This window comes from Centruroides sculpturatus, unplaced genomic scaffold (assembly GCF_000671375.1).
Source record: "Centruroides sculpturatus isolate CEXI.00-Female unplaced genomic scaffold, Cexi_2.0 scaffold1050, whole genome shotgun sequence".
Taxonomy (NCBI): Eukaryota; Metazoa; Arthropoda; class Arachnida; order Scorpiones; family Buthidae; genus Centruroides; species Centruroides sculpturatus.
Window position 1 is genome coordinate 237,981 of NW_019385340.1, and position 18,651 is coordinate 256,631.

The 18,651-nt window shown below is 32.8% G+C and overlaps 2 protein-coding genes across 2 annotated transcripts in view; both read right to left on the bottom strand.

Annotated features, from left to right (window-relative positions):
* Positions 1–18,651, bottom strand: part of LOC111637857 (zinc finger protein 729-like) — a 117,848-nt gene that overhangs the window by 66,226 nt on the left and 32,971 nt on the right. The window contains exons 2-3 of the mRNA XM_023383441.1: positions 6,552–6,615; positions 4,823–6,055 (exon numbers count right to left, since the gene is read on the bottom strand). Of these exons, the coding sequence (XP_023239209.1) occupies positions 4,823–5,900 (1,078 nt within the window). The 5' untranslated portion in view covers positions 5,901–6,055; positions 6,552–6,615. The remainder of the gene's footprint in view (positions 1–4,822; positions 6,056–6,551; positions 6,616–18,651) is intronic.
* Positions 15,290–18,651, bottom strand: part of LOC111637858 (zinc finger protein 665-like) — an 8,860-nt gene continuing 5,498 nt past the window's right edge. The window contains exons 3-5 of the mRNA XM_023383442.1: positions 18,206–18,357; positions 17,903–17,966; positions 15,290–17,046 (exon numbers count right to left, since the gene is read on the bottom strand). Coding sequence (XP_023239210.1) covers positions 15,290–17,046; positions 17,903–17,966; positions 18,206–18,357 — 1,973 coding nt within the window. The remainder of the gene's footprint in view (positions 17,047–17,902; positions 17,967–18,205; positions 18,358–18,651) is intronic.

An 18,651-nucleotide genomic window follows, 5' to 3' on the forward strand; every position in this document is an offset into this window, starting at 1 on the left:
AAAAAAAAAAAAAAAAAAAAAAAAAAAAAAATCTGTCCAATAGGGTTTTGGAAAAAAAAATATATATATATAGGGTCTTTGCGAAAAAATTATAAAGTCTTACTAAAGAAATTTATAGACCCTAACATAATAATTGGTTCTACGGTAACCTGTATGATAATTTGAAGTGACAGTCAAAGTTAATAATTAATAAACACTTGATCATAGTATTTAGTAAAGCAAAAAATGAAGAAATAAGAATAAATTAATCTACTATGTTAAAGTAGCTATCATAAATATAAATTTAATAACGAAAATAAGATCTATGTAATGTAAAAACATTGAGATACTGTATACGGAATAATGAATAAATTTGAAGTGTTTTTAAAACGGGTAAAAAGGTACAGTACATACTGAATGTGATGTATAAGTTAAAATATAATTAGATGTAGAAATAAATCTGTGTAGATAATCAAGAAATTGTGAAATCCAACCACCCTGATTGTAACAGACTGAAGGCGAATGCTCATCGAAAAGTTAATTTATGTAAAGTTCTAATAATTGTATAAACATCCCCCTTGTAACAGGCTATTGCCTATTACGTTAATAAACATTCTATTCTATTCTATACTGCCGGAAAAGGAAATCCTAACACCAATAATGAGTTATACTAGGTGAACAAAAAATTACACATACATTTATTTATATGATACCAGATTCAAGGGCACAACTCACAGTGCCACAGCAAATGCAAATTAGAAGTATCAATACATATGTGGAGCTGTTTATAAGTATTAGTGTCACTAAAAAGTTGGGGGTGACATTAGTTACAACATATAGAATGCCTCAAAGGTGACAATGAACTGCATATCAGAAACAACTAACTCAGTTTGAATAAGTCTGTGTGATAGGCCAAGAGAAGATAAATTTTCATTTTGTGAGATCATGGAAAGTGAATCGAGTTGTGTTCACTATATACAACATATTGGCAGCAATGGTCCAGGGAAAGCACTTCTAGGGGCTAGGGAAGAAGACTAGGGGGTATATTCTGGTCATCATCTCTCATTTTCAAAAGATTGTTTGTCACAAGCCAGTCACTGATTGCCTAAACATATGTCAAGGATCTCAAACTCAAATGCAGCAAAGTGCCAAACACATGAATATCAGATTCAGACTGTATTCAATATTACTCTGTAAACCAAAAACATACTGTAATTTAAAAAAAGCTCTAACAAAGGCCTCATGCTGCCAGACCTTTATGACTTACATAAACAGTTAGATGTTTGAATTTTTTTTTTTGTTTTAATTCCTGCAAGATGTTAGAAATATTGATCTTTAGAAATCATCAAGACTGTGAGCCAGATACAAAGCCTTAACAGGCCTGAGTTTTCAATTTTAATTAAATATTTTAAGTCAAAAAGTTTTCATAATTACTTTTGCTAACCACTGTTGGAGAAGCTGACACAGGAACATTGAAGTGACATCCTTTGTGAACAGTTGCCAAAGTTTTCGTGACCCTGAAATTCAATTATGCAACCTACAGTTTCAGATGCTCTGGTTTAGATGAATCATAGATTACTAATTAAAAATTTTGAATAATTTATATTTTGAACTTTTAAGAATAATAATTTTTTTTCTTCTTTTAATTTAATAGAATAAAAAAGATAGTGAATTATGGTTAGGAGTCACTGCATTAGGATTGAATATTTATGAAAAAAATAACAAATTAGCACCAAAAATTAATTTTCCTTGGAGTGAGATTAGGAATATATCATTTGATGATAAAAAAGTAAGTAATTAAAAATTAATGTTAAATAGCAATAAAGTAACATTAGTTGTAAATAAAAATCATATATAATTAAAAATTTTATTTCTTAAAAGAATTAGATTGTTACCATTAAAACTAATTTAAAAACAAACATTCTTTGAAGTTTGATACTTCAAAGAATATTTAAAATTTTTCACACACTTAACAATCAAATTTCTGTACACAATGAGAGTTTATTGCTATGTTTATGAATTGATATATTTGATAATTTCTAATATGTTTATTAGATTTCTAAAATTTTTATCAAAACATTGTGTTCATACACAATATTTTGATAAAATTTAAGAAAACAAATTAGGTTACATAAACTGGGACTTTTAACTTTGGAACGTAAGTAACTTAGAAACTTTTAAAATGTTCTACGTTTGAGAAGTCATAAAAATAAAATGAATTTTATTAAAAAATAAAAATGTTAAAACTAAAACAGCTTTTGATATAATAGACTAATGATTTATATAGTTTTTAAGCAGCATATGTTTTTTTTCCTCAAAACATAACAACTTTAGTAAATTTTCATTCTTGTATAAAGTTATAGTAAACATTGAGATTTCAACAAATACAGTTTGCATTAACTTTTTATTTTGTTATTCAGTTATGAGAACTAATTAGATTTCTGTGAAAATATTTGAATTTGCTACAATTCCGATTTAAATATTCTTTATTTAATTACACTCTATTGGATGGTTTTTAGTTCAGAAAAAATTTAAATGAATGGGTTTCAAATAAAAAATTAAGATTTCTAAAACATTAATTTACATAAATAATATGCATGATTATACTTATTTTAATTAAATAAGAATAGTTTGATTTTATAAAATTTATAAAATAGTTGTATAAAATTTTCTTTTACAGTTTACTATTAAACCAGTTGATAAAAATGCTCCTTCATTTCAATTTTACTCATCTAAACTTCGGACAAACAAATTGGTAAGTTAATGTATTTATTTATTAATTTATTTACACACACACACACACACACATAAAATATATATATAATCAAGTAATCTATAAGATAGATAAGATCAAAAGTATATCAGAATATATATATTTTTTTCCTTCTGTCCAGATATTATATTAAAAAAAGTAATTGCAAATTGAAGTTTTATTATGATGATCAGTATATTTGGTAGAATTGAAAGTTCATTTGGGTATTTACATAATCGCTCGTCTATGGTGCCTCTGTCGTGCTTGTCAAGTTTTAACTTGTTTTGGTTGAATTACGAATATTTGCATATTTATTACGTAAGTTTAATTACAGCTATTTTTTAAAATTTTGTTATCTTTTAAGAAAAAAAAACATTAAAATTCAGTATAAGAAGATGCATTTTGACATCTCATGCTCTATTATTTCCAAAAAGGAAAAAATGCGTCAAAAACTCAAAAAAAGATATATGCTGTATATGGGGAGGATGCAGTTACTGATCAAACATGCCAGAAATGGTTTTCAAAATTTAGGGAGGGAGATTTTTCCCTTGAAGATTCACCTCAATCAGGATGCATCCTGATTGAGGTGAATCTTCAAGGGAAAAATCTCCCTCCCTAAATTTTGAAAACCATTTCTGGCATGTTTGATCAGTAACTGCATCCTCCCCATATACAGCATATATCTTTTTTTGAGTTTTTGACGCATTTTTTCCTTTTTGGAAATAATAGAGCATGAGATGTCAAAATGCATCTTCTTATACTGAATTTTAATGTTTTTTTTTCTTAAAAGATAACAAAATTTTAAAAAATAGCTGTAATTAAACTTACGTAATAAATATGCAAATATTCGTAATTCAACCAAAACAAGTTAAAACTTGACAAGCACGACAGAGGCACCATAGACGAGCGATTATGTAAATACCCAAATGAACTTTCAATTCTACCAAATATACTGATCATCATAATAAAACTTCAATTTGCAATTACTTTTTTTAATATAATATCTGGACAGAAGGAAAAAAATATATATATTCTGATATACTTTTGATCTTATCTATCTTATAGATTACTTGATTATATATATATTTTATGTGTGTGTGTGTGTGTGTGTAAATAAATTAATAAATAAATACATTAACTTACCAATTTGTTTGTCCGAAGTTTAGATGAGTAAAATTGAAATGAAGGAGCATTTTTATCAACTGGTTTAATAGTAAACTGTAAAAGAAAATTTTATACAACTATTTTATAAATTTTATAAAATCAAACTATTCTTATTTAATTAAAATAAGTATAATCATGCATATTATTTATGTAAATTAATGTTTTAGAAATCTTAATTTTTTATTTGAAACCCATTCATTTAAATTTTTTCTGAACTAAAAACCATCCAATAGAGTGTAATTAAATAAAGAATATTTAAATCGGAATTGTAGCAAATTCAAATATTTTCACAGAAATCTAATTAGTTCTCATAACTGAATAACAAAATAAAAAGTTAATGCAAACTGTATTTGTTGAAATCTCAATGTTTACTATAACTTTATACAAGAATGAAAATTTACTAAAGTTGTTATGTTTTGAGGAAAAAAAACATATGCTGCTTAAAAACTATATAAATCATTAGTCTATTATATCAAAAGCTGTTTTAGTTTTAACATTTTTATTTTTTAATAAAATTCATTTTATTTTTAATAATTACATTTTATTCTTATTTAATATTTTCATTTAACCATAAAATGAGTTTGCTAACATAAAATTTATTGTATATTCACAAATATAGCATATAATTTTTTGACATAAAATATTCTTGTAAATTATGCTTTTTTATCATATTATTTGTGGTTAGATGCTGAGAAAATGCTGTGAAACACAGCACATCTGATGTATGATACAAGACACATTATGAAAAACGTCATTCAATAGTCGATATTCTCAATTAAATGATTATGGAAAATTGAGCTGACAACCTTACTCTATCAAAGCCAAATATTACATTACTAAATTATATTTAATCAATATTCATTACATATAAAATATATGCAAAGTTTCTATTCAAATGTTACCATTTCTATTTATATANTATTTTACAATTAATGCAAGGATAACGTTTTTTTACATGAATCCCTTCGTGCCTTAAGAGATTTTTTTTACTATAGAAGTGCTTTTTACATACCTCGCAAACAAACGGTTTTATGAAATGACTTTTCTGATGATTAATAAAGCAGCGTTTATTTTTAAATTCCTTATTACAAACATTACATCTTTTAATATGAATTTTCGAATGCGCTTTCATAATATTTTCCGTTTTGAATGGTTTATTACAATATTTGCATACAAACATCTTTTCATGTTCAATCAAGCGATGTCTGACAAATGCTGGTTTATAATTAAAACCTGCGTTACATATTTCACATACATACATACTTCTATCGCTGTGAATAATCTTATGGTATCTCAAAGAGGCTTTCGTTTTAAAATGTTTGTTACAAATATCACAAGAATATTTGTATTCATCGCTGTGTATAACACTATGCAATTTTAAAGTCAGTTTTGATTTAAATGTTTTCTTACATATGTCACATTGATTAAAGTCATCGTCATGAACAACCCTTTTATGATGACTCACATAGTGTTTAGTCTTAAAACGTCTCTTACATATCTCACAAGAATAGTTATATTGTTCAGTATGAAGTTCATAATGAACTTTTAAATGTGTTTTCGTTTTATAACACTTATTACAAATATCGCATTTGAAAGGACGGTTTTCACTATGAGTTATTTCGTGACGTCTCAAACGAGATTCGTATTTAAATTCTTTCTTACATATCTTACACCGAGGACGTATGTGTTTTCTTTTGTTTGTCTGTAAACGGTACTTTGATCGAAGGCGTTTATCAGAAATATCAGATTGACAGATTTTCCCCTGAATATTAGATCCTTTACAATATTTTGAAGATGATTGCACACCAACTTGATTTCCATTCTTGTGTTCTTTCATGTGTCTTCGTAAAAGAAATTGCCACGAAAACTTCTCATTGCAGGTTGAACAACTAAATGGTTTCTTTCCAACATGAAAAAACAGATGCGCTTCTAATATTTCCTTATTTATAAATGTCTGTTTACACAAGTCACACGTGAATTTTTGTTTAGAATCAGATGCAAGCATAACCCTGAAGTATTTCCTTTTAATCTTTTTTTGCACTTGATTGCATTTTCTAACGGAAGGAATGTATTTCGTTTTCTTGATATTATTCTTATAACGCTTCTCTCTATTTGAATTCTCTTGAATATCATCTTCTTTACTTTGTTTTTCATCCTTAACTGAAAATTTTAAAAAGTTACATAATGAAGCGCCCATTATATTTTAAAAATTCAAGTTTAAGTAATATCAAAATGTAATCACTTAAGATAACTTGTTACCAATTTTATAAGTACACAATACAAATGTAAGCTTTTCTTGTAATTTTTATAATTAATCTAAAAAATTATTTATTTTTTTATTTCTTCACTCGATTGGTTAGCAAATAAACGTGGCGTAATCGCCTGCTTTTATAGAGACAATGTTCTAGAAAACAATACAATAATGTGTACAACAATAAACTATTTTCTTGATCAAAATGAAGAGGAGCGTAACCCGAAATGCATTTATATTGAGAACAATAAAAATGACTTTCCTTTACAAAATAGTTTCCCTTGTATAATAGATCTGTTAACAAAATAATATCTAGTTATCACAGAACTGCAGAAAACTTTAGATTAAACAATATGCAACAACAATAAGAGCATTTAAGAAATAAACTTGTGATGTGTTACTTACTTTGTACGTTTGTTTCATTCCAGTTAATAATTTCGTCGGGAGTGAAAAACTCGTTCTTGACAGGCTAAACAATTTATAAACAAAACATATATTGTTTAGGAAAATCGTTATGAGTTAGTAAATCATATATCTGTTATTTTGTAATTCTATATATAACTAGCAGACCGTGCCACGCGTTGTTGTGGCTCAAAATGTATCTATTATAAATGTATTACACTTCCCTCGTGGGGGAAAAATTTCTTCTTAGTGTACATTCTCTTGACGTACCCTATTAAAACGCAATCAAACACGCAAAAACCCGCATCTAAAATAGTATAAATAGAAGCAGAGTTCTTTACCGTAAGCCTTAATTCTAACCATCTCCCTTCAGGGGGGAATTTCGACACGTATATTATATAAAAACATGTGCGTATTCGAATGCAGCGTTGTGTCAAAATTTCAAAGGAATCGGTAGGAACAAAGGAACATTACATTTTTATTTATATAAATAGATAGAAGATGATCCGCTTTAGNTGAGTTTCCATAAGTATTTATCTGAAATAATTGAAACAATAAGTTACATTATTAGACAAGTCGATGTTTATACAAAAATAAATGTAAAGTATTTAAATTGGAACTTATAATACCATTTAATCATTGAATCTATAATATATATGGACCTATGTACGTGTTAGCTTTATATCCTGATTTTCAGTTAAACTAATTTATTCAAGTATTTATAAGCAGTAGCCTCTTGATACTTCATGAATATGTAAATAGCAATTTGTTAATAATTAAATTTTAAAGTATATTATATCATTGTATTGATTTATCTCAATACCAAATTTAAATGTTCAATCACATTCTTAATTTATTTAATGTAAAGTGTATACACTTCATCTCAAATTACTAGTGTCTCGCCCCTGTAAATTATACTTATCCTGTTAGCAACAGAGTCGTGCCAATCATTTAACACCTTTTAGGAGAAAACTTCTGAATTGAAATAAAGTTAATCGAGGCTTCCTGCTCCCAATCTTTCCAAATGTTATCCAAACTTTCACCTGTCTAACTTTGTTCTGGAGATTAAAGAACGACACTCTGACAAACGGAAGACAGTAGCAATTTACGGTCTATGAATTTTCTCAAATTGGTGTTCAATAACATCACAAGTCAAATATCTTCTGTAAATTATAAATAATAATTAGTACGAAAACTAAAATAAATCACCACCCGCTCAAGTCCCAAAATGTCATTTTTTTCCCTCTAGCACATGGAAACTGCAGATGAAAGATCAAGGCATTTGCATCCAAGCCGGATTACCTACATCCGATAATAAAACGATCCTCCCGGAATCAACTATTGCATTAACGTTATTCTTTTTAACTCCGGTGCAAACTACTGAATGCTGTCGCCTTCGAGTCCACCAGTGGCCGAGCGTTCTTTGTACCCTAAACACTGAAAATTCGGTCGTGGGTTTGAACCTCGCTCGGACGGGCTGGCCACGTAAAGTTTTTCGGGTTTTCTCCACGTCTGTAACGCCTAAATAAGGGCTCGTTTCCCTTAAAAAGACATCCTGGAAGGCATCCAAACTGTTGCTTTCGACATGACGTCAGATGAGACACGTGGTCACGTAACTATTTTCCTTCGCTGATCCTGCCATGTCTGCCTTTGTGATATCGCTCGCGATGTAATTCTAGAAAATCACTTAACATTTATTCTATTCCTCTACTCTTCCGTAAACTGGCAATCCAGCAGACCGGGCAATCCAGAAGTCCAGCCAAGGTGACCGCCATCTCATCCAGATCCGCGATTGGCTGGTATCATCTCGCTTTTCCATGTCTTGGCTTTTCCGTCGAGGCATGGCTCTTTCCAACTTTCTCTTTCCCTTAAAAGAAAACAAGAAGAAAAGATTGAGATTCGTCGATCTCTCACCCACGAATTCCACATTCGCGGCTTTCACAGGCCCCGAACTCCGATGAAGGTGGCCTGCCCGGCTCGCAAGCAGTTTTGTTCAATTTCGATGTCTTTTAATGACGACCTCTTCTCCGAGGAATGAGGCCATCATTCACATCTAGTGAATAGACCGAGAGGAACTGATGATAATTGGGGATTTATCTGGTCTTTTTCTGCCATTCCCGATCCGTTGACCATGTCTTCCGCGCTCGAATTTATATCCGCATTAGTTATAGTTTCGTAGTCCCTCGCGGCGTCTGTCTAATCCGACTAGTTGTCGGCAACACCCAAGGTTGCTCTGGCACTGCACATTGACTTCTCAACGCGTAACCTAGCGAGGCACGCGCACCAATCGCCTGAGGATCGGACTCTTATGTGTTAATATGTCGATAAGAGTTTTTATTTCAACGTTCCACCATACCGTTACATTCCGGCTGATACGCAGTAGTAAGAAGGCGATCTATGCGCAATAATTTGCATATTTTCTGCATTAATTTCGATGTGAAATTGGTTCCTCAATCAGTAAGTAATTTTAGGTACCGAGTGTCGCAAATGATTTGGGTCACGAAAGTCTTGACGACCGTTTCTGCCGTAGCGTTTGGGATAGGAACCGCTTCCGCCCACCGGGAGAAGTGGTCTATGAACACTAGCAAGTATTTATTGCCCTTGTGTTTTGTTATAAACGGGCCCTGTATATCCATCGCGGTCATCTCAAACGGTCTCTAAATCCGAGGAAACGATTGTAACCGTGCCTGGTGTCCGGAAATTTCATGTCGACGCAAAGTGCATTCCTGACAGCTCTGGCAATAACGGGTAATATCCCTAGCCATTTCGAACCAGAAGAATTTAGTCCATATTTTTCGCCTCATTTTTCTTACGCCTAAATGTCCCGCCGTAGGGATGTCGTGAAACAACCTTAGCACGTAATCTACTAATTCATCGGATGCACGTCCGTATTCATAAAGTGAACAGTGATTTCGCTGCGTTTTCGCGTTCGTACCAAGACACCGGCGATAAATAAATGTCCCTGCGTGGGTGTAAACGGCTCTACCACGCCTACTTGGTTGCCCTGTTTCGAGATTACTCTCCCCTTTATTAGGGGCAGTCAAATGAAAACGAGATAGATGGGAAAAAGGTAAGTAAACTGTTTATTATTTCAAAAGTAATTGCCGTAACTGTTAATACATTTATCTCACTGTAAGACAAGACGGTCAATGCCTTCATAGAAAAATGTTTGCTGTTGCCTACAGAACCATGATTGTACCCAGGCGTGCACCTTTTCGTCCGAAGCAAATTGACGCCCAAGAATGCCTTTCTTAAATATGGAAAACGTGTGGAGAGAAATCGGGACTGTATGGAGGATGTGCATGGACTACGCTGCAGAAGTTTCGCTGGGAACTTCTGCAGCGTAGTCAAAACAACCTTGGTAACATGTGAGTGGGCATTATCCTGCAACAGAATGATGCTGTCTGTCAACATTCCTAGGTGTTTGGATTTGATGGCACGCTTCAATTTTTGAAAAGTTTCTATGTACCTCTGTGCGTTAATTGTGGCGCGGTGTTCCAGAAAGTCAACAAGCAGCGAACTTCCATAGTGCTGTTGAATGCACACACGACTCGCCGACCTGACTTCGAGCACGTCTAACAGACAAATGGCACAGCGGTGAACGTTCACGCTATTCTCTCCTGATTCCCAATAGAGGGCACTTCTATATACACACCTACCTGCATTACAACTTCCGTGCCACACTTGTTATATAGTCTGTGTCGTTTTCATTTGCCTGCCCCTAATACAATCACTTCAAAACCGAGAGGGAATGGCGTAATCGTGGCTTAAGACGACTTCGTTAGGAAAGTCACTTCCGGAACGAGAACTTTTCCAATTTTCTAGCGGAGTTTCCGTTTCACCTCCGGCTGCTGCGTTTCTTTCGACGCACCAGCCTTTCTCTCTCTTTTCTTTAAAACTAACTAATCTATCGTTCTTAATTTTCCTGCTACTTACGCCGTTAATATAACCGTTACTTATTGTCGTGTTTTTACAAATATTACTATCATTACCGCTACCAACGTTTTAATTATTACTATCTCTATTACTATTACTAATACTAATGCTAAATCAATTACCACTGCTATTGCTACGATTACTACTATTATTAATTTCCGTAGAATTTGAATATTTCCTTGGCTGCATCGGGCCGATTGTCCGGGCTCGTCCCATAAACAATCGCCTTCAACGGGTTCCGCTTCACCCTGGAACGACACCTTTTCTCCTGACGGGAAAATTATTTCCGCGTTTTTCATGGAGATCGTCAGATCATTCTGCACGAAAGCTTCTCGTCCGAGAATGCAGTCATTTGATCCGGTAACGTCTAGATCGACCAGATAGCAATCGTGAGCAAACATCAGATTCCCGATTTCGAAAACCAACTTATACTTCCCATAATTTTTGATTGTATAATCCCGAAGCGCTATACAGCTCTACTGGTCCGGGCGCTAATCGAGGAAACGTATTCCAATCCGGGAGGAATGCCTTTAATATCAACGTTACCGTCGCGCCTCTGTCGATCAATACTAGAGCTCGATTTTCGTTAATCTCGCAGACCAAACTACCTACAGGCATTGTTCTTGCTACACCCATTATCCGAGTAATCTCTTGCGCCTCATTTTTCGAATAAAGCAGCAAGGTTCCTTATAACTTCATTGGTCTCTGGTTGTTGCCAGTGGCGCGGATTCCAGCCGCGGAGTCGCCGAACAACCCCGAACTCCCACGTCCGGGCCGTTCCCCTCCGGAGTCGGGTCAATCCCTTCACCGGATGACGGACCCGTAAATTTTACTCTAATGTGTATTTTTCTGTCTCGGAAAAGACGCAGCTGTCCCAGCCGCCCCCTCCAGCAGGTCCCGCTTTGAACTCTTTGTAACGTGACAGTCCAAAGTTATCCGGCGGACGATCCCTCTCTCGCTCACACGATGTACGATCTGTACGATCTGGGGATCTGTCAATTAGGTCTGGAATGCGACAATTAAATCGTCTCGCACCCCGTTCCTTGGCAACACCAGTCTGTTTACGAAATAAGTCACAGATTTATTGGCTTTAACTCGACAGCCAGTTTGAGGGGGTGAGGTTCCAGCCTCACATTTGTTTCCTATTTGGCAGAAATTTAATAATAAACGAAAACGAAAACGGGGAACCGAAAGAAAATGGATTCGCTGTCATCATACGTACGTAGCGTTTATAATTTCAATAAAATCAACGAAATTATTTTTGTTTTTACGTCTATAAAAATCTATCAAAACGTCTTTCAGTATCGTAATCCCAGCAAGGACATGGCTGAAATAAAACAAAGAACCCAACATAAGCACATGCAAGATTCTTTTGTGGCCTACAATGCACGTTCCTTTCGTATGAACTTTTAAATACGCACGATCTGACAATCGTCCAAAAACCGTCGAGTCGACGACCACGTGTCGACAAACGAATTGCTATCGAAGGCATTTTGTACTCTAAGAAGTTTACTCAGTTTATCATGGCCTTGGTAAAAAATAACACAGTGATTTGTGAATAATCATCTAAGTTTCCAATTTGAAATCCGTGTATCTACAGTTGTAAAATATTTCAGAACTGGCTTAATTGAATACTGTATATTGTACTAAAGAATATAAAGTAATAAACTTAAAAATATTTTCAAATACACAATGTTCGAATGCATTATTGGCTAATTAAAACTCTTCCAAACTTTTACATATTTTAAAAGCTTCTTTTGTGTAGGTAGGTATATGTAATTTGTGTAAGATAAATCCAAATGTCTGCAGTCAATGTTTGCTCCGAGTTTCAACCGTTTAAAAATGTTATTTCCGACGTATTCGTCGAAAGAATCTGGAAATTCCAAATCTTTATATTTGTTCTTCTTCATATCTTAAACTTGTTTCAATATCCTACGAATTAAAACAATTTCCAGGCATCGTTCACTGGTGTGTCGTTTAATTACGACTAACCAGAAACCGAAGTTCAAGTAAGTCTTTCGTACGTAGCAGGCGCATGTTTTTGTTTATACAAGAAGATAGAAAACAATTTGTTTACTTACCTCTATATTCTCATCGTTATCATATTGCAAAGGTTCTAATTTAATTTTTCTATCAAAGATTTTTTCATCCGTATTGAATTCTTTCTTACAGTTCTTTAAAACAACTTCCAAATTTTCTTTACTTTCAGAAGTGAAATCCTTATCTTCTCTTTCCAACTCTACTTTTATCTTCATTTTCTCAGTTTAGAATATTGTCGTGTGTCAACAGTCTATTCAACAGATGAAAGATTTTAAAACTGTGCAGTTGAAATTTATATTTTCAGAAATAAACGAACAAAATTCATATAATAGGAAACACTTACCTCTCCTAAGTGAATAGTGTCACTAATCAACATTAAATAATATTAACGTTCACTCGAAATTTAGAACAAGTAAGGAAGAAAGACAAGTAAACCCAGTTCTATTATCAGCGTAATAGCACTAAACAAAGGGGCGCGCACTCAAGGTTAACGGAAGAAATTCGACGAATGACACTTCGACGGGACAAGGGATATACAGTAATAGTTTGTCCCTGTCTAAACCACATGGCGTTTTATGGTAATGCGCCCTCTTGCGGTGGTAATTTAAAAAACCTACTTACAAACACATGTACTGTACAGTACTTGCTACATACGGGCGTTGAACATAGTTTTAAGAATTAATTTTATTTTCTCTCATTTTTTAAATTTTTTTTTTTTTTGTAGAAAATCCATTACAAGAGAGAAAAATAAAATAAACTGGCCATTTTCGTCATGTTACTCAAATATTCAAAATTATACAGTTTTTGGTAAATATATTCCGCAAATGCACGTACAGTACCATACATAAATCCAGCTAAGAAATTTCAGTATAAGTTGCCCAGAATAAAGCTAATCGTCTGTATTACGTCTCCTTTGATCATTTTTTAAAATTTAATTAAAACTGGACTATACGTACGATTTTTTAAACTTTTTTCGATGCTGAGTGATCTTTCAAAATCATTGACAGAATGGAAGGGGCGATGCTATACTCCCTTGCAGCATCTATTATTTGTTTGTTAAGTTATGGCAACGAAACACTTGGGCGATCTGACTAGGAGGGATGCCTTCCGGGAGTTCTTTTAAGGGAAAGTGGCCGCTATTTAGAAGTTACAGACGTGGAGAAAACCCAGAAAATTCCACGTGGCCAGCCCGTCTAAACGAGCGTGAACCCACGACCGAACTCCTAATGTTCAGCGTACGAATACTGCTTGGCCACTGGTGGGCCTTTATTCAAAAAAATATATAATCTTTGTTTTCGAAACTTCATTTTCTAAAATTTGTTTTATAAATAATATCTCGAGATAGCTTTCTAACGGGTTTTACTACAAGTGTTTTCGTAAATTAGATTAGGTTAGTGCCAACGGATATACTTCAATTCAACGGATACTTCCTCGTCTATGGATACGCATATTGAAGACGAACTCTATCTCAAGGGACTAGGATACATTGCTATACGAAGAAGAACGAGAATAAGACTATTTTCGAACATCATCAGTCCAAGGCATTTATCGCCACGCGAATCTCCTGTAAACTCTCTCTCTTTCTCGCGACCGCTTTCGTTTAAAGATTCCTTGAAGTTAAGGCCTAACGAAACTGAACGAAATGGTAAACTGTATCATGTTATCTATGAAATTAAATAGTTATTAGTTGTTACATTGGTATCCGAGTGTACCCATCTCAATCCCGGATCCGATCGCCCTTGCACGCGGCCACTCGCGCGACAGAATCAACGCTGAATTCTCGTCGACACGGTGGTGTCAGTCCTGACGAGACACTAAACAGTCATTCTGATCACAAAATCAATGTCTGAAAATACACACGCGTGTCCTACGGCCGTACACGTGCGATTTCACCGGTTGCTGGCCGCACATGTTCGTGTTGTAAACGTTTCTATCGGTTATGACGTTGAATATGCACTTCCTTCCTAGAGTCTGCGGGTTTTCAATCACTTTACACAAGACGTTACAAGCGTATCACCGAAGTTCTGTTTACGCGTCAAGCAGAAACAGTAAAACCTCTGCTGCGAAGCTCAGCTTTTATCCAGAAAATACCTAGTACTATATTACAGCAGGAAAAGTATAAATGTAAATATCAAACAACGGGAGATTCTACTTTATAATTTGCTCTGTTTTATTTTCTGTTACAGAACAGTTCAAAGATTATTACGGTCACTGTTTTCGCTTTTTTCCCATCCAGATAACAGAAAATGTAGATCTTCGCCACTTCTACTTAAAGTAGAGGAATTCAATATTCATCAAATAGTTATAAATAACAGATTCAATTCAATTAAAGATGTAACTTCAGAAAATCTTTAAAAAAAAATAAATTTATAGAAACATGATTTCAGAACGTTTAAACATCATTTATTTAATTGAAAATGAATTTCGTACAGAAATATTTATGAATTTCTCCACACAATAACTAATTTAATTTAATTCCAATTTTATAACTTTATTTTTAAATCTAAGTTTAAGTAAAACAATGAAAATACAACGAGATAAAGTAATTTTTAAAGATATTTTAAAGGGCTACATAACAAATAATTTCTTTGATTGTAATTGTTATAAACGAAATCACTGACATAAAAGTAATCAGCAAAGTGTTTATTAAACATTTCAACGTGTTGCTCGTTATTTTATAATATCTTTACTGTATTAACTTAGACGTTATTTAAAAATATAGCATTCAATTTGTTTTAACGAATTTCACAAGAGAAATTCTATGGTCAAAGATGGCTTCGAACGTGAACACTTCGTGCAAGATTCGTGCAAAATTTTTTATTACAAATATCACATTTCTTAACGCTTGTATCGGTAATTAACTCCACGTGTCTTTTCAAACGATCCTCTGATTTAAATGTCTTTTTGCAAATATTGCATCGATGTTTTCCTCTCGAGGGATGAGCGGTCTTTCGATGACTTTCAAATTCGACTTTCCTTGTAAATTTCTTTCTGCAAATATCACAACAGAAATGCATCTCATAATTGTAAGTATTTAGATGACGCTCCAAATCATGTGCATTTATATAAGTCTCTTTACAGATATTACATTGATAAGGAGATTGCTTCGGATGTATTTTCGTACAAATAAACTTTAAATGGTATTTCAGTTCACTTTCAGTTTCGAATTTTCTTTTGCAATTAATGCAAGGATACGGTTTTTCTGCGTGAATAAGTTGATGCTTTAAGAAATTAGTTTTGTTATCAAACCCCTTTTCACATACCTCACAAACATGACGATAATTGTCTTGATTATGATAACTTTCGTGACATTTTAACAGGTATTTAGTTCGAAATCCTCTGTTACACGTCTCGCAAAGAAACGGTTTTACCTCATAATGACTTTTCTGATGAAGAATAAAGCAGCGTTTATCCTTAAATTCCTTATTACAAACGTTACACTTTTCAATATGATTTTTCAAATGAGCTTTCAACATATTTTCGGTTCTGAATGGCGCAGTACAATATTTGCATACGAACATATCTTCGTGTTTAACAAAGCGATGCGTTACCAAAAGATATTTATGTTTAAAACCTGTTTTACATATGTCACAAACGTACTTATTTCTGTCGATATGATAGTATTGATGCCGTATCAAATAGCGTTTAATTTTAAACTTTTTGTTACATATATCACAAGAATACTTGTATTCGTTTGTGTGTAGATCGACATGGTTTTTAAAATCAGCACTGCGTTTAAAACGTTTTTTACATACTTCACAAGAATAATTAAACTCGTTGCTATGAATGACTTTATGATGTGCCAAAGAGCGTTTTGTTTTAAAACGTTTGTTACATATCTCACAGGAATAGTCACGTCGTTCACTATGAATTTCGTAATGTATTTTCAAACACTTTTTTGTTTTATAACACTTATTACAAATATCGCATTTGAAAGGTCGGTTTTCACTATGCACCTCTTCGTGAGTTCTCAAACGACATTCGAATTTAAACTCTTTGTTACATATCTTACAACGATGAGGTATGTGTTTTCTCATGTGTCTCTCTAAACGATCCTTCGACCAAGCGCGTTGATTGCAAATATCACATTGAAGCCGTTTACGTCCAGTATTAGATTTTTTACGATTTTTTGGAGACGACTTCGTACGAACTTTTCTATTATCGATTTCGATTTGGTTTTCAGTGTTGTGTTCTCTCACGTGTCTTCGTAAAAGAAATTGCCACGAAAACTTCTGATTGCAAGTTAAGCAGCGGAATGGTTTCTTTCCAATATGAAATAACAAATGCGCTTTTAATATTCCCTTATTAATAAATGTCTGTTTACACAAATCACAGGTGAATTTTTGTTTAGAATGAGATGCAAGCATAATCCTGATGTATTTCCTTTTAATCTTTTTTTGCACTTGATTGCATTTTCTAACGGAAGCAACGTATTTCGTTTTCTTGATATTTTTTTTATAACGCTTCTCTGTATTTGAATTGTGCAGATTATCGTATTGCTTTGTCTGGTCTTCTTGCTTAACTGAAAATGAAAAAAAAACCAAATTGAAAAAACAAAACGAAGTGAAAACCTCTAAATAAAGAAAACCTTTTTTTAGTTGTGGCATAAAAATACTGGAGGAAGATTTGACAATAAAACTCAAATAAGCATCGCAACAGAAAAATGCTTCGAGCTTTACTTTGTGCCTTAAAGTCGTTACACCTACATTAATTTGGCTGTACGTTAAAACATCTTTGAGCAACATCAGCGAAGAAAGTTCGAGGCACAAAGTAAATATTGTAAGTAAGTAAACAATATTACCATGGTGATATTGCTTCATCTAAACTTTCCTGTAGTTGTAGACTATGTAATATGCACTTTATACAAATGTTAAGTCTTACTGTCAAATCTGCTTACAGCCACAACTTTCAAAAGATGCTTTTGCTGAGCATTACTTTCTCAATCTGGTTTCAACAGTTTTTCTAGTTCTAACACATTTTCTGTACTTAATAAGGATGAGAAAAAGACAAAAGGTAAAACAGAAAAATAAAAAACGATTGAAATAATCCATTGATATATTTGTTATTAATTCTAAAATCAAGTGTTGCATAGAAGTTTTGATTACTTTGTGATATTTTTCGTCATCTCATTTGTCAGTTTACCTAATGCTGGATATGAATAAGTTGCAATTTTGAGATTGTAATCTTTCCGAAATATTTTAATTAATTTGTTAAAAGTATATTAATTAATACAATCTAAATTCTATTTAAAATCATTTTTCTAGCTCAAACTACACGTATTCTCGATTTTCATACTCGACTGTTGAAACTTCCATGCAGCTATTTCAGCTGAATTCTTCATACTATCGATATAAACTCTACTTTAACATCTTACTTACTTTGGATGTTCAATTCATTCCTGTGAAAGTTTTCGTCCAGAGTGAAGAATTCGTTCTTGACAGGCTAAACAATATATAAACAATACAAAAATGTATTATACACGAAAACTGCTATAAATTAGTAAATCATAAATTCGTTCCTTTGTGATTTCAGATATATTAAAACTAATTATCACTGTAAAAATTACTTAAGCTTTTCGAAAAATTAACATTATTATATACGCTTTCTCTTTTAATAATATAGACGAAGTAATATAAGAATTTTATTTATGTGTAAAATGCTTAGCAATTTGTTTCACTTACCTTTAAATCTTCGTATTCATCTACGAGATAAGCTCCATTACAATCTTCAGCTTTTACTTTAAAATTCAATCTTTTCAAAACAACTTTACATTCTGATTTTATGCTATGTATAATGTCACAATTCTCTTCTTTTATTTTCTCTTTCTTACAATCTGTATTGAAATTTGACAGTGAATTAATCAGTTACTAATTTAACACATTTTAAAAAGTTTTCTTCCTCTATTATATACAATTTAAAGAATTTATAAAATGTGTTACATTGGTCAATTGCTGTGATGATGCAATTTATATTGCATCAATGGCTTTAGAAAAAAGAAAGATTTGGATGCCTATTGTGATGAGTATGGCAGGTTTTCTATTTAATCTTCAAATTTTAAGTATAGAGTAGAATAAGGCAAAATAGAACAATAGGTCTTTATGCAAATGTGAGACTATTCGTTAGGAAA